The sequence below is a fragment of the Mus musculus genome, chromosome 9 (assembly GCF_000001635.26).
Source record: "Mus musculus strain C57BL/6J chromosome 9, GRCm38.p6 C57BL/6J".
In the NCBI taxonomy this organism is placed as follows: Eukaryota; Metazoa; Chordata; class Mammalia; order Rodentia; family Muridae; genus Mus; species Mus musculus.
In genome coordinates, this window is record NC_000075.6 from 109,270,467 (window position 1) to 109,290,861 (window position 20,395).

The following is a 20,395-nucleotide window of genomic DNA, read 5'->3' on the forward strand; positions in this document are numbered from 1 at the left end:
TCAAAGATTTTATGTGTGTTGCTAGTTTGCCTATATGTACAATTGTGTGAAGTGTACCATATCCCCTGGAACTGGAGTTACAGATGTTAGCTGCTGTCCGTGTGCTAGCAATTGAACCCAGGTCTTCTGGAAGAGCAGCCAGTGGTCTTCAGTACTAAGCCATCTCTCTAGCCCACATGCCCTTGATTTCAAAAGTGTTTTGAGAAAAAAAAATTGGTCAAGAATTCAAAAGAGAACAGTGAAGAGAGGTATATGGGAAGGTTTAAAGGAGGAATTGGTGAAGGGATATTACACTCGCAAAAAAGTTTTTTTTTTTTAATTTTAATTTGCCACAAGATTTCTGCAGTAATAAGCTGCTACATGGCCTGCTCATCTGAGTCAACCCTATAGCAATGAAATGACAGATGTCACAGCAAAATGTGCATGTGTGTGTGTGTGTGTGTGTGTGCACAAGTGCGTGTGTACATTTAGCCATAGTTTTTCTTTCAAAGAGAGGTTCTCTTAATGTAAACTGGTTAGCCTGGAAATAGCTCTGTAGACCAGGCTGGTCTCAGAATTCAGATCTTCCATCTGTTTCTGACTTCCAGAGTCAGGATGAAAGGTGTTCACCACCAAATTTGGCCTCTTCACTGCTTAGAATCACTGAACTCGCCAACCTGTGCTTGCAAATAGACCTTTATTATCATTGAGTAAGACGACACACAACACACCCAGTTTTCAAGAGCAGACATTCAAGGTATATGCCATCAGACAGCAGGGCTTGGGACTATTATTTGCCACTGAAATTATGCTCATATCGTCACATAATGTTTTTATAATGTAGCTACAAAAGGGAAAAAAAAACCAAGATGTCAGTACTCAAATGGGAGTGAGGTTTATCAACTGATAATTAAAGGACTGTCTTTTCATCACAGTCCTGAATCTGTTTAAAACTTTTAAATACTTTTTTGTTTGGGGCTGGAGAGATGGAGTGTTTTATAGCACTGACTGCTCTTCCAGAGGTCCTGAGTTCAATTCTCAGCAACCACATATTGGCTCAAAACCAGGTGTAATGGCATCTGATGACCTTTTCTGGCGTGTTTGAAGACATTTGCAGTGTACTTATATACATAAAATAAACAAATAACAATATACTTAGTTGTCATGTGTGTAGGTGTCCACTTGTGTTGAGTGTGTCTGTGTGTTTGTGCTTGAGCATGTGTGTGCCTGTGTGCACCTGAATGGGTATATGCCTATGTGTGCATGCCTGTGAGTGTGCATGTGTGACCACACACATGTATGCTTGCATCCATTGGTATGTGTGGCTATGTGTGCTTGAATGTGTATGTGTGAGTGTTTGTGTTTGTGTGTGTGTGTGTGTGAGTTAATTTGAGTGCATGTGTACACTCCTATGAATTGAGTGAGCAGATAATAACTTGTGGGAATCAGTTCTCTCCTTTCACCAATAGGTTCCAGAGACTGAACTTCTCAGGCTTGGTGGCATTGCCTAGACTGCTGAGTCATCTCAGGTTAATTTTGAGTAACTGTGCACATTGGCTAAGGAGGACTATCATTCATAGCATGAGTTCCAATCCCAGCCTTCTGCAATAGACCTCTGCCCCATTTCTCAATTCTCAGTTGTTCAGTACACTTCCTAGCTTAAGAAAAGAGAGAGCAGCAGGGTGTGATGTTTCAGACCTATAAATCACTTCAACTTAGGAACTGAGGACAAGGAATTGACAGAGTTTGAGGTTAGTCTAGGCTACCTTGTCTCAGAAAAAAACCAAAGATTTAATTTATAAATTTATTTTAAAGTTGAGTTCTGTTCCCTTTGCTAAACTTGGTCCACTCAGGGTGGATATAGCAATGCATCCCCTCCCCACTAGGGGGCGTGGAGATGGTGGGGCTCATGTCAATCATTCTGTTCTTCACTACTGAGATAAACCTCTAAGAGATCACTCAGAAGCTCATGAGTGCAAGGCCTGCCCTGGACAATGACACAGCCTCTGCCCGTGACCTTGCAGATGGTATAAATGGTATAAATGGCGCCCCTACCTCTCTCCACCTGGGATGTGGCAGACACAGCAAAACTCCCTGAAATTTGGGGGTAAAGTTCTTTATCAGAGTTCATCCTTTACATGTGGAAGACCCAGGATTCACTCCCCAAGCACAAGAACGACAAAGTACCTTCCCCAAACTGGTAAGTCTACAGAGAGTCAAAAGCAGGGTCAAGACCAAATACATTAAGGTCCAACCACTGACACTAGATTCAAAAGAACAAGTTTCTAATAATTAAAGAAGAAATGTGAAATCAGAGGGACATTCCATCTGATCACCTATAGACTGACAGACCCCAATGACAAGGGATGTTTCAGCACATCATAAAAGCCAGAAAGACATTGTAGAGCCCTTTCCAAATCCTGAAGGAGAAGAAACTAATACCAATTTAAAAATCTGAGACTGAGTGAGAGGGAGAAGTTTCAGGATTCAAGGCAAGCCCTGGATACATAAACTTTTAGGCCAGCCTTAACTACATAGCATTTAGAGTTTACACAGAGAAATACATAAGGTGGGGGGACTCATTTTTTCTTTTACTTTTTTTGGGAGGAGATGGGTTAAAGGTGTCTTGCAAACTGGCAATCAACTTTTGGTTCAGCAGCCTGAGTGCAGGGTTTGGGGACTGTAACACCACACCATGACCACTGAAAAGAATTTCGATGAAGGCAAGTAAAAGTCAAAGGAAGATAGCCAAATGGAGATGATGACAGCTCACTAATGAAGGACCCCAAGAGGGGGTCGCACTCAGGAGAACCCATGCTGCCATTAAACACAAGATATGAGGATACGGTCCCTGCATTTCTACTGTGGGCCCGAGACCCTTAACAACTTATGTGCTGCGTTCCCAGAACTAGCTGTTCTTTCTCTTCCCTCCCTTCCTTCTTTTCTAATATATAATCTTGCTCTATAGCCCTGGCTGTCCTGGGACTCAGTATGTAGACCAGGCTGGCCTCAAACTGACAAGATAGCAACTTGGCTGCCACCTTACTGCTGGGATTAAAGGTGTGTGTTGTGCTTAGCCAGTTCCTCTGTGTGTGTGTGTGTGTGTGTGTGTGTGTGTTTTTGTGTGTGTGTGTGTGTGTGTGTGTGTGTGTGTGATGATTTTGCAATGAACTCAATCTGGCTGCTAAACTTGCTAAATAGCAGAAGATGACCTTAAACTTCTGGGCCCTCCTGACTCTACTATTTACATATTATACATTTACAGCCCATTGTCTGTTCTGTGTGATGCTGGAGATCATAAATTTAGTCCTATCTTTTCACAGAAAGTTCTACTTTCTTTTAACAATGCATTTTTTATATAGAACTCTTTAATATGTTTAACATTGCTTTCAATACATTTGTGTGAAGGTTTCTGTCCAATGCCCTGGAACTGGAGTTATAGACAGTGTGAGCTGCCATGTGATGCTGGAGATTGAACCCAAGTCTTCCAGAAGAGCAGTCAAGCTCCTTACTGCTGAACCAACTATCCAGCCCCAGAAATGTTTTAAAACTAGTTTCCAGTGTAAGTCAAGAAGCAGAGCTTACCCAGACATTTGCTGATAATTCCTATTTCGTAGTCGATAACACTTCCTTAGTAGCAGGCTTCTCTTCTCCCATGCATATATATCCAAAGAGCCAGCATCACAGGTGACAATGACATGAACAGGGTCCTTCAAAGAACATCCAAATGTGAGTAGGCTGCAGTCAATATCAGATAAAAAGGGAGAGGGCCTAGGAGATGGCTCATCAGGTAAAGGCACTTGCTGAGCAAGCCTGGTGCTCTGAGCCCATGTAAAGGGAAAACGAAAGAGACTGACACCAGAAAGTCTGCCTGTGAACTCTGCAAGTGCTCACACACAGACAAATGCATACGTGCACACCCCAACAGTATGAAGTTTAAAAAATGTAAATCTATTTTTTTAAAGCCCCACTGTGTGGAAAACATTCCAAACATACCACCCATAGTCTCCAGATCTCTTCTGGGCAGTAGTGAAATGTCTGCAGACGGAGACCATTTATGTCAAAGAGCAAGAGAGAGAATCTAGTTGAACAAACAATCACGTCCTTATCACTGACTCCAAAATGGTCTGGTGTCCCCTCATCTTCTGCCAGCGAGAAGCTGGCTGTCAAATATCCTGTACCAAACAAACAGAAATACAGAGGCATCTTTTTTTTTCATTTAAGTAAGAGCAATATCCTTCATGCTTACTGAAAAGCATATCCCTCCTTCCATGGCATGCTAGTCTGAACTAGACAATGAAAAACAGTCCATTGGTCTGTCAAGTTCAGGTTCTGTGAAGTCCATGTCCTTGGACATGGAAAGACAGGCTATGACACAGGGATGGTGTGGACAGTCAGTAGCTTAAACATTGTAAAGACAACTGTACTGGGAAAGAATAGTAGAACCCAGTCCCTAGTGCATGACAGAAATGGAAGTCTCCCTGAGTAAACTGTAGATTGCTATTGTAGTGACCATCAAACAGGCACAAGTTCACATCTGGACAAGGAGCCTCCTTCTCCCTTCATAAAAACATCATGTAGAGAATTGTCGTAATGTTATCCACAATCAGGTATAGTCCAGTGGATCTCCAAGTTTGAGGACAGTCTAGTCTACAGAACAAATTCCAGGTTAGCCTTGGTTGCACAGAGAAACCCTGTCTTCAAAGACTAAAAATGCAAAACAATGACAAGCATTTATAGCTTACTCTGAGCACTTGTGGGAGACACAGGAGAAATGGGGATTTCTTTTACAAATTATTTTTATATTATTATGTTTGTGTAGGTATTCATGCCAGAAGCACACATGTGGGGGTCATGGGACAACTTGAGGGATTTGGATCTCTCCTCCATCCTGTGGTACCCCAGGAATTGAACTAGGTTGTCAGGCTCCGTAGGTAAGTGTATCTATCCTCTAAGCCAGCGCTTCTCAACCTTACCAGTGCTTCCTACTGAATTGTAATACAGTTCTCATGTGGCAGTGTGGGGAGGGGGGTCTGCCCTACCACAGAGGTACTTTCATTGCTACTTCATAATGGTAAGTTTGTTACTGTTAAGATTTGTGAGTTAAGTATTTTTTTGAGGATAGAAATTTGCCATAGGGTTCACAACCTATACGTAGAGAACCACTGTCCTAAACATTTTGCCACCCCATAATATAGTTATTGTTTCTTGTCATTTGGGGTTTTTGCTTTTGAGACAAGGTCTCACTATGCACCCATAGCTAACCTGGTACTCACTGCATAGATCTGGCTGACCTGGAAACTGGAGAATTCTACTTGTTTCTCTTCCTGAATGTTGGGATTTAAGGTGTGCACTGCAAATTCTTGGCCCTTATTTTAATTTTTTTTACTTCAGTGTGTGTGTTTATGTACAAATCTGTGTGTGTGTGTGTTTGTGTGTGTGTGTGTATGTATGCACACATCTGTGTGCATGTATGTATGTATGTATGTATGTGCACATCTGTGTGTGTGTGTGTATGCATGTGCACATGCTAAAACATCTTCTCAGCTCCATCTGTTTTGTTTGTGAGACAGCAGCCTCTATGAAGATTTCCTGACTCAGTCTCCTGATTTTGGGGCGTATGACATCATGTCTGGATTGAGAACTTTCTAAGGTTTACCTTGAATAGTTACTTTGTTCCCGATCCCTTCCAACTTCATATCAAATGTGTCAAATTTTGTGATGTTTTCGGGTAAAATTAAGGACATCAGGGTTATCCTGTCTTCCCTTCTTGGGGTCCAGAAGACTTTTCGGATTAGTGGAACTTCAAGAACGGTAGACACAGGGGCAGAGAATTCTGATGGCCTCAGTAAGCTGCTCATGTAAAACACCTGCAGAGAGAATTGCCCAGGGGAGTCAATGAAGAGTAAATCTCTGCAGCCTGGCACAGGCACACTCAAGACAAGTGGCTTTCAAAATAAACCCAAGAGTGGTTGCATCTGTTCTTCACCCAGGACAGGGAGGAACAGTCATTGCTCCCACTAAGGGTCAGAAAAACTCAGCCTCTTCCTGCCCCTCCCATCACATTCAGAGACAGAATATAGTCCCTGACCCAGGTCATAAGGTCCCTAGATCATCCTACCCCAATGGATATATCTGGCAGAGCTTGGTTAAATACATTTTCCTGTGCAGAGGATCAGTCCAGGGTTGTTCTAGACTTTTTTTTTTTTTTTTAAAGTGAGGCATTTAGACTGTCATACTGTAACACAGGCTTCTTTGAATGTATATCAATGTATAAAACTAAATAAATATGCAAGGGCCCTCAGGAGTACTTGACCTGTGAACAGACCATTGCTCTCCCAGTACCTAACAACCAGGCACCAGAGAGCTGGCAGTTAAGAGAGAAAGCAGTATATAAAGCATTGGGAATGGTAGCACTTATCTGAAATGCATCAGTCGCTGGTGAGCATGTAGGCCAGTGATTGAAAATTGCTTTCTATCCAGCAAAGGTGCCTGGTGACTGTTATTTCACCTGCATTTATTCTTTAGCTAAGCCACATTTCAATGACACTTTACTAACAGACATTTGCCATTGTGACTGGTCACATGACTGCTATCAAGCACATTACTCTTTCCTGGCTGTAGGATGGCTTTTCTTATGATAGGGCTTAGGAGAGGAGGAGTGGTTTGCCCAGACCTCCCTGAGGACTGGAATTTCCCACTGTCTGCCACCTTCACCCTGGAGATGCTAGAACACACCTACCTTTGTCAAGTCATTTAGGCGGTGCCCTATCAGAAAGACCCATTTCTTCTGAGGAGAGAAGTAGAGTTCATCAATACTGTATGGGAATACATTCACCTTGGAAATGAGGTGTAAGTCAGGAATCCTAAAGATGTAGAGATTACCACAGGCATCACCTACCTGAAATCAGAGCAGCAGCACCTGGTCAGTGGGGAAAGGTTAAGTATGGAGGAAGCAATGTTATCTGCTCTGAGATTCATCACTGTGTCTCCAAGTCCAGTAATGAGACCCAGAGCTGTGACCAGCCTGCCTTACAGAGTGTCTACGCTGATCCGATGCAATAAGGCTCTCTAGACCTGGGGGATGACTCAGTAGGTAACTGTGTGTGTGTGTGTGTGTGTGTGTGTGTGTGTGTGAGAGAGAGAGAGAGAGAGAGAGAGAGAGAGAGAGGCAGGTAAAATATTCACACACAAAATAATTGTTTTTCCCTTTTGAATTTTGTGAGAAAGGATTTCTCTATGTAGCACTGGCTATCCTGTAACTTACTCTGTAGACCAGGCTGGCCTCAAATGCAAGAGAATCATCTGCCTCTGTGACATGTACCACCATGCCCTGCAGGATTTATTTTTAAAGATCCTTTTGTAGGCCATGCTAGCATATGTCTTAAATCCCAACACTCTGAGGGCAGAGGCCATCTGATCTCTGAGAGTTAAACTACTCTAGTCTACCCATGAGTTCTAGGCCAGCCAGGTTATATCATTATACTCTGTCTTAAACTCATGAGGTAGGGTGTGTCAAGATTTTCTACCCTAAAACACTCTTCCCCATGACTCACTGGGCCATCAGCATTATCCATTTTCTGTATATGTGATAAAATTCACATTTTTCTCTACTGTCTCTAACCAAATTCATGGATTCAGGAGTAAAAAACATTTCAAAGACAAGAAGATATAAAATCACTTAGAAAAAGTGTGTGTGTTCTTGTGCTTGTTATTTCTATGCTTAAGCATGTGTATGAAGATTATATACTGGGATATAGATGGAAACCAGAGAAGGCTGCCAGGTACCCTGTTAGACCACCCCTCTTCTGATTTCCTGAAAGAATCTCCTATTGTAACTGGAGCTAGGTTGTCTTGGCTAGCAGCCATCTAGTCCCAGTGACCCTTGTGTTTTCATCCCCAACAACACTGAGGTTACAGGCACATTTAGCCACATCCCACTTTTTATTTGAGTGTCAGGGATTTGAACTTGGATCTTCACGCTTGCACAGCAAACACTGCTACCCACTGAGCTGCCTCTCCCAGATGCCAGGAAAGAATTTTAATATGTCAAAGGCTAAGCGATGGTCATAGTTATGATATATTGTGTTTGACTCTGAGTGTTCACAGAGACTCCAAGATGGAAAGTTGAGATTTGACAGTAGTGGGACCTCAAATTGGCAAGTGTTTTTTTTTTTTTTTTTTCTGTGTATCTATTCCATACTCCGTGGTAGTGGTGGTGGAGTGCTTGTCACTTACCAAGACAATCGGGCCATCCTTAGTAAATTCAGATTGCAGTAATTTACAGGAAAAGAACAGGCCCGTTTTCGACGCCAGAACTTCCTTGTTGTGGCAGTCCCACAGTTTGATAGTTGATTGCATATCTATAGTGACTGCAATTTGCATCTCAGGGAGGGTAGTCATCCATACGATATAGGAGGGCTGTTTTGGACTTTCCCAGGTCATAGCACCCTGGAGAACAAGAGCATCATCATGTCTGAGCACCTCTAGTTTAACTGCTTTCACACACCAGGTTCATTTGGAAACCTTGTCCAGACTGGAATCCCTTCTTACTTACAAGAAAAGAATATGCAATTTCTAAGCAACCCTCACTGGACATGGTAGCATAGATCTAGAATCCCAGTCTTGGGAGGTAGAGGCAGGAAAGTCATTAGTATCTTGAGGCCAATCTGGTCTACAATGTCAAGATGCAGGCCAGTTGGGACTAGTATTACAAGACTATCTCAAAAATAAGTAAATAAAAGTAAATAAACACAGGGCTGCAGAGATGGCTCAGCAGTTAAGACCACCAGCTGTTCTTAACAAAAGGAGCTTGGTACAATTCCCTAAACACCCAGTGCAGTTCACAACTGTCTGTAATTCCACTTCCAGGAGGTCTGAATCCCTCACATGCAAATACATGCAGTCAGAATAACTTTGTACATGAAAAGAAAGAGAAACACAAAGAAGAAAATCAAACATCTATATTATTTGTGGCAGGATTGGACAGGGAAATGGGACACATGCATTATGCTCAGAGGGGAGCACACACTTACTATACAGACCAGGGAGTAGGACATGGCTGCCAAGATGGCTCAGCAGGGAAGTGCACCTCCCACTAAACCTGATGACAGGAGTTCAATCCCCAGGCACCACACGGAAGTGGAGAACCAACTCCCACAAACACACATGAAGAACATTCAGCAGCCACGTGCTCAGAGCCAGTTCACCTTTTACTACAGTGCAGCAGGGAGCATGGGCCTGTCATCAATTCTAGTGGGGATAGGGGTGTTTTTGTTTTTGTTTGTTTCTGTTTGGTTTGGTTTGATTTTTGGTTTTTGAGACAGGGACACTCTATACTCTGGCTCTCCTGAAACTCTCTATAGAAACCAGGCAGGATTCAAACTTGCCTGCCCCTGCCTCCTGAGTGCTGGAGTTAAAGACCTGGCCTGCCACTTCTGGCAGTATTTAGTTTTACAACAAATGAAACAAACCTTTTCCCAATGAATCAATTCAAAACTGATTATTGTATCATCAATGCAATAATCATGGCATATGAGAAAAACAGGTCCTCTTCCAGGATTTCCTTTAGGTTAAAAATAATTACGGGGCAGGAGAGAAGGCTCTGTGGTTAAGAGCACTTTCTGCTCTTTCAGAGGTCCTGAATTTAATTCTAGGAACCACATGGTGGCTCACAACCATCTATACTGAGATCTGATGCAATTTTTGGGCATGCAAGTGTACATGTAGATAGAGCAAATAAAATAAATAACTCTTTTTTTAAAAAATAAATCACACACACACATATACACACAAATATACACAGATACACACACACTCCACTAGCAGCAGCATCAATGACAAAAGCCAAAAGAATAATTAACTTTAGTAAAATACTATATGTAGCAATCAATATAGTTATTTCTAAGCCCTAGCTCCATTTGCATGAAAATTATTAATAACCTCTCCTTCCCTCTACATGCAATCTCTTCTTTGAAGAATCCATCACTAAAATGTGACTTGCACTTTGACTCCTTTGAAAGGCAACCTCCTGAAGGCCTCATTATCATACAGACATGACTCAGTCTCACATGGCTGAGGTCGCACTACACTCCTGGCTCCCTCTGCCAGGTAGGATGATAATGAACCACTGGATCCTGCCTAGCACTTAGGAGGCAGAGGTAGGAGGGTCCCCATGAGTCCATGGTCAGCCTGAACTCTAGGATAGTCTGATATCATCCTAAACAGCCTCCTCCCATCCACCTGCCAAAACCTAAACCAAACTAAAAACAAAAACTCCAAAACCTCCAACCCCAATATCATCATGATCATTGTGTTACATTTCCAGTGTGCTGTAGGATAAAATGTTTCTAAACATTGAGACCATAACAACATAAAAACCCCTTTGCTGGGTATGTTGGGCCACCACATTAGTTCCAGCACTTAGGAGGCAGAGGCAGGCAGATCTGTTGAGTTGGAGGCTAGCCTGGCCTACATAGTTCCAGGCTAGCTAGCACTATAGGGTAAGACCTTCTCCCAGACAAACAGAGCCAAGCAACCTCAAGAATGGATTAATGTTCATTGCATTAGGCTCTGTTACCTATTAAAATAGAAAATCGTTGAGAGAACGAATGATAATCAAGAAACACATTGAGGTTTCAGCATTTCTCCACCAATGGCTCAGCAGCTGGCCATCTCATGAGTCAGAGTACACAAGAGAAAAAACTCTTGCATAAACCAGCAGGGACTGCACAGTGGGAATCTGGTGTCATAACGCTGAGACAAGCCAGGAGTAATGTCCTCAAGAACTACAGACATGGCCAGTCCTGTGTTCTTTCCCACTGGTGTTAGGGTCCCCACCATCCCTCTCCCAGGTCATCATATGGGCCCCTAGCACTAACAAAACCATAGAGAACAGAGATTATATCTACCTACACAGCTGTGCTGCAGCCAGGTCAACAATGCTACCACATCTCTAGCCCTGTTTCTTCCCCTAAGACACTCAGCCCAGGAAGGTTCCAGGCAAACTATGCTCATGGCATCTGCATGGCATTGAAACAATGTCAGGAAGGTAGACCAATAGAATAGAATTGATGACCCAGAAATGAACACACATACTATGGTCACTTGGTCTTTGACAAAGGAGCTAAAACCAGCCTGTGGAAAAATACAATAGATTTTCAACAAATGGTGCTGTTTCAACTGGCAATCAACATGTAGAAGAATGAAAATTGATCCATTCTTAACTTCTTGTAAAGCTCAAGTCCAAGTGGATCAAGGACCTCCACATAAAACCAGATACACTGAATCTAATAGAAGAGAAAGTGGGGAAAATCTCGAACACTTAGGCACAGGGGAAAAGTTCTTGAACAGAACACCAATGTCTTATGCTCTATGATCAAGAATCGACAAATGGGATCTCATAAAATTGCAAAGCAATTGTAAGGCAAATGACACTGTTAATAGCATAAACCAGCAACCAACAGATTGTGAAAAGATCTTTACTAATCCTACATCCAATAGAAGGCTAATATCCAATATATACAAGGAACTCAAGAAGTTAGACTCCAGAGAATGAAATAACCCTATTAAAAATGTGGAACAGAGTTAAACAGAGAATTCTTTACTGAGAAAACTCGAAGTTCTCAGAAACACCTAAAGAACTGTTCAGTATCCTTAGTCATCAGGGAAATATAAATCAAAATGACCTTGAGATTCCACCTCACTGCAGGCATTATGGCTAAGATCAAAAACTCAGGTGACAGTAGATGTTGGAGAGTATGTGGAGAAAGAGGAACACTCCTCCTCCATTGTTTGTGGGATCGCAAGCTGGTACAACCACTCTGGAAATCAGTCTGGTGGTTCCTCAGAAAATTGGACATAGTACCACCTGAGGACCCAGCTATATCACTCCTGGGCATATAGCCAGAATATGCTCCCAAATGTAATTATGACATATGCTCCACTATTTCATAGAAGCCTTATTTATAATAGCCAGGAGCTAGACACAACCCCGATATCCCTCAAAAGAGAAATGGATACAGAAAATGTGCTATATTTACACATGGAGTACTATTCTCAATCACTGTTAATTATAGAATTATGTGTTTCTCATAGTAAACTATATTATCAACTATAATATCCACATCGTCAAATTTTAAAGTTCCTTTTGTCTTTTAAATGTGAAGTTAAAATATCTCTCATGCTGCTAAATATATATATATATGTATATATATGTATATATATATATATATATATATACATATGTATATATATATATATATACATACATATATATTTATTTGGTCTTTCAGATAGAAGGAAATATACACTGTTGCTCCTTTTGCTCCACAAAAGGTTTTTGTCTTTCTTAAACTCTTCTTTTTCCCCCCTTTTTATTAAATATTTCCATAAACTCTTTTCTTAAAATGTGTTCATGCTGTTAATAGATTTATCTCTTTTGTAAAGTTATGAGCTCCCTGAACTCCACTAAGATCCACCTCCTATGGACCAAACAGACTCAATCTAGATAAGTACACCTGCCAATCAATGGCCTAAGTTCCTACCTGTTGCATGTTCCAGAGGGTGGGATTAATCTGTTCCCTGGGATTGGGACTCCCTTCACCCCAACAACCAAGGTCTAAGGATTTCTTATGTACACCTAACATCATTTCTTTTTCTCCCAAAAGCACTTGACTTTATTCTCTTTCTCAAATATACATACGTGTTGCAGTAACTTGCTATATCCAGGTGTTTACACAAAATCTACATCCAGGACAGCTCCAGAGAAGCAACCCAGAGATGCATCATCGCCTGCTCTCACAGACACAGATACTTCTACTGGACCTGCTCCTTCCTACCAACAGATGGTACCACAGATCCTGCACATCGAGGAAACAAGAGACTTTCCTAAGACTGGACCAACACCCCATTCCAATTTTCTTAGTTTTTCCAGACATGTAGAACCAAAGTTAGCTGGAAACAACTAAAGATCACAATGACCCTATTCCTGATTCACCTTTGCCTCTTTCTAGTTTCTCCTTTTTAAAATTAAATGAAAATGGAGGCATGTTAGCATTTCTTCAGAGCTCCAGCCAACAGTTACTGTGCAACAACCAGGTAGGCCTGGCTTGCAATAAACTGAGCTTTTTGACCCCTTTTTGCTCTCTCTGTCCCTTCTGATTCTTTTCTCTCCTTAACCCATTTTCCCCTCTTTTCCCTTCCCCCTTCCCCCTTCCCTCTCCCTCTCTACTATTGCTGACCTGCCTCCCCTCTCTCCCCTTTTCCATTTCTCCCTCTCCAGCTTTCTCTGGGTCTACTCCTTTCTCAACTCTGCTTCACAGAACCTACATAAATTCTATTCTGCACTATACACATTGTATGTCTCCTACCTCAGGGGAAGGGATGCCTCAGCATGGGTCTGCCTGCTGAGTAACACCTCCCACCTCACTATGCTTTGCTCTACAAAACATATCCTAGTCTTTTAAAGAATACAACACAGTCTACTTCTTTCTCTGTCTACCCGGACTGTTCTAGGAGTCTCTGGCCATTCTCTCATATGTATAAAAAAAACCTTTATCATGTCATTGAGCAGTAATATCTACAGTTTCTTCGCTGTTCCTCCAACAACGAGCATGAAAAAAAATCAAAGCATTTCCAGAAAAGTCAGTAACAAGATAATTATATTCACACTTTCTACTCACAGTTATTATGGTATTGTTTTAGCTAGAACAATAAAACAAGAGAAACAAACAAAAGGGAAGCCAATAGGAAAGAGAAGCCAGAGTTTCTTCATTTGCAGACACTATGAGGCTGTACTTTGAGACCCTATGACTCCTCTGGAAAACTCTGAGAACTGATAAATTCCCAGCAAATTGGCAGCTTACAGAAATAACACAGAAAAAAAAATCAGTGCCCTTCCCATGCAGCACTAAACAAAGTGAAGAAGGATCAGGGAAGCCTTCCCATTCACAGCAGCCTGGAACACCACCCTGAAGGGGCCTGCTAGGCATGGTATGCTCTTTTGATCCGAGCAGGCAGAAGGTAGCAGATCTCAGAATTCAAGGCCAGCCAGGTCTTCAGAGCAAGTTTCCTTCAAGGCTCTTACAAAGTGATACCCTGTTCCAAACCAGAAAAAGAACAAACAAACCTTGATGGTTCAGCAGTACAGAACAATTAATGCTCTTGCAGAGGACCCTAGTGTCCATATTAGCAAGACATCCCCATCTTGTCCCCAAAGCCTACACAACATCTGACAGACTCTGGCCTTTGCCAGCTGGCACCACCCATAAACTAACACAGGAACACACAAATATATAATCAAAACTATATCTCAAAAAAAAAAAAGAATACTAAGGAGTAAATCCAACTTTGAATGAGAACAAACTCTATGATCAAAACTTTGGAACACTGACAGGCCCTGCACAGGTGGCTAAGCAGAGGACTGGAGTTCAGTGCCCACAGGCCCAGTGTCCATAGCTTACCATCATCTGCATTTACAGTTTTTAAGGGACATGGCACCCTCTTTGACCTCTACAGGCAGCAGACACACATGGATTACACATACATATATCCCCTGAAAACACTCATACATATAAAACAATTCATTCTAAAAATAAAGAAAAAAGGAAGTAAGAGGGAAAAATCAGGTGTGGTGTTGCAACACTGTGACCCAAGCACATGGGAAGCCAAGGTAGATGGATCTGTATGGGGACTTCCGGGACAGCCAGGTCTGTACAGGGGGATCCTGTCTCATCATCCTCAACAACAAAAACATGAAATTAGTATTTATATGAGTGTAACTTTTACTACTTGTCAGCCAGACTCACCTCGTGAATATCCCAGGTAGAAATCCTGTTCATGGAAGTCATACAGACAGCAGACTTTCCTTGTCCATTTCTTGTTAAGCCATGCCTTGAGATATACCATGGATGTGCCCGAAATTCTGCAAGGAAACCCCAACAATATGTGGACACAAGACAGTTGAGGGACAACTCTAACTGAAGGAGGTACATTTCCCTTCCCTCTGCCACGAAGTAGGCATAAATAACAGCTGTGGAAAAGATGAAGAAAGAGGCAGCCATGCACACTGTAGGCTGGTCATTGGTTCAGATACATTCATTCTTTGGTCTGTTTCTATAGATACAAAATGGGTACTGGGGCCTGGGGCTGTAACTTCTGCGTAGAGTTCTAGGTTCAGTTCCTAGAGGCCTATAAACCATAAACTGGTACTCATTTGGAGGCAGAAGGATCCAAAGTTCAAGGTCATTCGTATTTGTTACATGAAAGGGTTTGAGCTCACCATGCGGGTACATCAGAGAGAAAGAGAGAGAGAGAAAGAGAGAGAGAGAAAGAGAGAGAGAGAGAGAGAGAGAGAGAGAGAGAGAGAGAGAGAGAGAGAGAGATAGGTATCAGGTGTGGAGATATTCAAGTCTCATGAATTTAAGGAGCAGATCTTTATATTTCAGGCCAGCCTAGTCTACAGATAAAGTTCCAGGCTCGCCACAGCTATGTAGTGAGTGAGACCTTATCTCAAAAGAAACAGAAAAGATAAAATTCACACCTTCAGGAGAATGGATTCCATAAAGTTGTCTTGTGACACAGAAACACTGTGCCATGTACACACCTCACATACAGAGACACTAAAAATAAATGTAAAAAATTTCAAGTCATCTCTACATCAGGAAACTGTTTGAGGAAGGATTTGAAAAAATTAAATACTAAAGCCTATTTGGTAATTTCCCCAATAAATTCTCTCTAGAATCTGGGAAGGGTATGAAGCCTTCAGGTAAAGGGAACGATAGGACTGGTTTTAAGATATTGAGCAACCAGTCAGTAGATTACAGATTGGTTCCAAGGTAGATTACTACAACAGCCCCATCCTGTTAAACTACATTTCCCTTCCTCTTATTAAATGAGAATGTAGGACTGCACAGACTGGGAAAAACCAAGTGGGTGTCTCTTCTAGAGTACCCAAGCTCATACCAAACTCCATAGGAAATTCCTTGTAAGTGAAATCTTCTGGCTTTGCCCGGGTCTTGGCGTGTTCTTGCCATGTTTTGTTAAAGAAGAACTGCTTCCATGTCTCTAAGCCATGGAGCGGTAGGGTGAACATGTAACAGTAGAGCCATCTCTTCTGACACAACTTCCTGCAATTCACAGTTGCAAACCCATCAGGCTGACTCAAGTCACCTCACCTTAGAACCACAATTACTGTATGCATGCATTCACTAACCATCCTCACACATCACTGGTCCACATCCAGAATCAGGAGGCCTCTTCTTCCCTCTCAGCCCCATCTTGTCCCCTCTTCCCATCCCACCCTGCCCCTCTCCTTACCTCCACAGGACATCACTGCTTGCAAGTTCATTCCAGTTCTATGGGAGAGAAAAGAATCCTTAAACCAACAACTGCCTCCCTCTCCTGTTCTCAATTTGTTCTGGGCTGGGCCTATACAGGTTAATCAAACAGTCCTAGCTCTCCAGGCTGAGCCAGCCTGGAGAGACCTACCCCAGCAAACACAAGTCACCTTGTGAGGGCTCAGAGGAAGGAGGGCCAGTCTCCAAAGGTCTGACAAGGAATATCAAGGATGTCACATATTAGCAAGACATCTCCGCAGGGTAGCCTGTTTCATTCATTTAGTAGAATTTTGTTATCACTGTTATGGCTCTGATACAGGTTGTCTAGTCAACTGGGCTGGTATTCAATTCATGTGGTTGAGCTTGACCCAAACTCCTGATCTTCTTGCTTCCACCTCACAAGTGCTTTAATTACAGACATGTGCCACTAATCCTACCTCAACTAACCAGATTTGAGGTCTTCACAGTGGGATAACACTAACCCATAAGCACTAGATATGTCTGTTTGCTATTCTGAAGGATGGAACTACTGTTGGTCAAGAGAAGCAGCTGAATCTCCAAGACACTAATGTGTCAGAGCTTAGTAGACAGGTCTGAATAAGTTAATTTTAGGGAGGGAAAGAAGAAAGGAAGGATGGAGGAAAGAATGAAGGCAGACTGTGTGAGTGTGATGCTGGGGTATCTAAGACTGCAAGACTGAGTGGGAAAGGTCAAAGGGCCTCATGTAGGGTGCACCTAATGGAGGAGTTCAGCCAAGGAGCTTTTACCTTGTTCACTTGGGCAGCCTGTAGCAAACTGTAGGCATCCAGATAGGAGAGGATTTCCATCATCGGCACACTAGGTAAATGGATCTCCATCTTCAGTGGCCTAAGTCCACACTGACTCTCCTTTCTCCTCCCCAGCTTGATCTGATTTTAAAGACTTGGCCAAAGATTTCACAGGATTGCCAACCACAGGCCATCAGCCTTTGGTTGGAGCAAGCTGCAGCTGTGTAGACTCTCAGCCTGACTCCCAGCCTCCCTCACTGCAGCCAGATGCACTCAGCTGAGAGTGCTCACACCTTAACTCACTCCACAGTGATTTTCATTGCATAGAAGAGCTCAACAACCCCTTCCTGGCACTGTGGAGACTTAAAGCACATTATTTGGGGTGGCCTGATTGATGGTGTATTTCTCAGAACTTTCTAGAAAATCCCGAGTAACACACTAAGTTTCAACAGGTTCAATTGCTTATGTGAAGTCCGTTAGGTTTCTCTAAATTATTGGTGTAGGGAATTTGGTTTCCATGTTCATGTCCACTTTGAGACCTGAGTTAGATCAGCAGGACCCACCTCTCTGTGCCTGCACAGCCTCTGAGATCATGTGCTTGTGTACTTAGCTCTCTAGTAGAAAGTGGCTGTCAAAGAGGACACCTGATGTTTCCTGCTGCTCTCTGCACATACACAGGCATAGACACTCGTGAATGAACTTTTACATGTACTGCACATGAATTGCAGGCCAGTCTAGGCTAAGGAGAGGAAAATTACTGTTGTTTTAATAAGAGAAAAGTAAAAGTGTCATGCTGATTTCATTCATGCTGTTTATATTACTAAGTAGAAATCAGAATGTATTTTCATTCTAAAATTACGTTCTCCTGTGCATCCACAGGAAGAGCTTATGTCCTGGACCCTGGAAACTGTGATCCTTTGTCCTTTAAGACAACAACTCAATGAACCCAACACTATGATAGAGTGCACACACACATACACCATGGACATATGAATGTATACATACTTACACATACACACACACATACACCATGGACACATGCATGCATGCACGCACACACACACACAATGTGTGTGTATATATGTGTACAGCCCTTGAAAGCAGCCAGAGGCCTCCTTGTGCTAAATTGCTCAGTTTTCTTCTTCTTTTTTTTTCTTTCCTTTATTTGATTTGAGACAAGGTCTTACTATCTACCCCAACTGACTAGCCTGGATTTTGATATATAATCCTGGCCTCAAACTTAGAGATCTGTCTGCTTCTGATTCCCAAGTGATGGGATGAAAGATATGTGCCACAATGCCTGGCTTTGACCTTTCTCTTTGCTGAGCCAGAGGATGGCCCTGTCTTCTTTCTCTGAGTGACCGATTTAGATGTTCAAATGCAGAGCTGTTGTAACTCCTCATAACAGACATGAGGCTTTGCTAACCCAGACACCTTAACAATGGATATTATCCATTCATGTTGGAGATCTGATTATTTTTACAATGCGTACTTATTTAAGATGTGTGTGTGTGTGTGTGTGTGTGTGTGTGTGTGTGTGATTGAATGAGCGAGAATATCATCCTATGATCTTAGCTGGCTTAGAATTCACTGAGGATTTTAGGTTGGCCTCAAACATGAAATTTCTTGCCTGCAGAAGCCAGGAGAGGGCATTTGACCTCCTGGTACTGAGGTTACAGACAGTTGTGAGCCCCCACATGGGTACTGAAAAATCAAACCCAGGTCCTCTGGAAAAGCAGGCAGTACTCTTAACCATTGACCCGTCTCTCCAACCCCTAAAGAGAACCTTCTTCTTTTTTTATTTAATCCAGTAGTTCAATAATGGCCATCTGGGAAAGGAACCATCAGGTGACCAGTAGAGGGATGAGTTGAAGAACATTATCTGAGTCTCTGATATTCACTGCAGGGTGTGATCTGAAGATAGTTGTTGCAGTAGCTTGCTGAGGCCCATTTCAAATGAGTTTAAATGAGATGGGGTAGATGGAAAAAATATTCTCTGTCCCAGGCTTAGACGTTGCTTATCTAACATTGTCAGGGCCCTGTTCTCTGCAGAGGCACTAGAAGACAATCCACCCCTTGTCTCTGCCAGTTCCCATCAGCTGCCCTGGCATCCCTGGACTTGAGAAGCTTCCCTCCATAATCTGTCCCTGCCACCAATCATGATCTCATCCAGGTAAACATCCATTTCTGCTTTGTTGTCTCACTATGTAGCTCTGGTGACCTAGGCTCACTATATAGACAAGGCTGGACATGAATCCACCTGCCTCTGCCTGCTGCTGAGTGCTGGGATTAAAGGTGTGTCCCATGATGCAGAAATTACTTTTATTTTGTTTTGTTTTGTTTTGTTTTATTTCTAGACCCGATTTCTCTGTGTAGCCCTGGCTGTCATAGAACTCACTCTGTGGGCCAGAATGACCCCCACCTCAGAGATCTGGAGGCTTCTACCTCCAGAGTGCTGAGATTAACGACAAACACTGCCACCGTCACCCAGCTGGGATGTCTTTCTTTTTTCAGGTCACCTGTAAATATTGTCAGAGCACATCTGAGTAAATTAAGATATGCTACTCATTTGAGATTGATAACCCAGTAATATCTATGATTTTTTTTTCATTATGTGAATGAGTGTGTGTGTGTTTGTGAACTTGAGCACAGGTACACACAAAGGTCAAGGTGTCCGATCTTTCTGGTGCTAGAGCTGCAGGCAGTTGTGAGCCGTCCCAGGAGATTCTGGGCATAGGACTGGAGTCTTCTACAGAGGTGGTATGTGCTCTTAATTGATAAGCCATGTCCAAAGTCCCACTCTGGCATATATTTTATCATATTAAATGACATTCACAGCTTTGACATATAGGCAATACAAGGCCCAGAGATTGGGACATAGATGTATCTTTTAGAAGGGACCACCATCACAGGCCACTGCAGTTGCTATATAAAGACATATTTGCATGTTCACAATGGTTGGAAACCCTATAATACCTCCTTAACAACATTAAGGAGGGACTGAGAAAGAGTGCACCCAGGTTCTTAACCAGTGTCTGCTGCAAACAGTTGGGACCTTGCTGGGTATGGTAAGATGTCTGTAGCTCTTAATAACAGGCTTCAGTGAATTAACAAGTTAGGTTGGGAACCTTGCCATCATAGTCTTCAACTTCCAATAAGACATTTGGATACTCTGAGCTTTCATAAAGAGAAAACAAAGGCTCAAGACACCTTATAGAGAAATGGAGAAGGAAGGAGAAAGGAGAAGCTCAGATCCTGCAGCCCAGGCAGTGGACAGAATACAGAAGGCTCTGAAGATGACTGAGGTCAGGA

General features: G+C 42.5%; 1 protein-coding gene across 6 annotated transcripts; it reads right to left on the reverse strand.

The window, feature by feature from the left end:
- Positions 1-322: 322 nt before the first annotated feature.
- Fbxw14 (F-box and WD-40 domain protein 14) lies at positions 323-17,263 on the reverse strand. Of its 6 annotated transcripts, none has more exons than XM_006512182.4 (10): positions 17,084-17,263; positions 16,297-16,334; positions 15,943-16,106; positions 14,787-14,902; positions 8,218-8,430; positions 6,722-6,880; positions 5,639-5,849; positions 3,976-4,154; positions 3,565-3,689; positions 323-656 (listed from the first exon to the last, which is right to left on the reverse strand). In XM_006512182.4, the coding sequence occupies exons 1-10, from the start codon at positions 17,171-17,173 to the stop codon at positions 590-592; spliced, it is 1,362 nt and encodes a 453-aa protein (XP_006512245.1). In that variant the 5' UTR covers positions 17,174-17,263; the 3' UTR covers positions 323-589. The 6 variants fall into 6 exon arrangements, with proteins under 6 accessions (XP_006512245.1, NP_001298088.1, NP_056608.1 ...); NM_015793.2 differs by lacking the exon at positions 323-656 and adding an exon at positions 659-823 and having other exon boundaries at positions 17,084-17,210; NM_001311159.1 differs by lacking the exons at positions 323-656; positions 6,722-6,880 and adding an exon at positions 657-823 and having other exon boundaries at positions 17,084-17,210.
- Between the last annotated feature and the right edge of the window lie 3,132 nt (positions 17,264-20,395).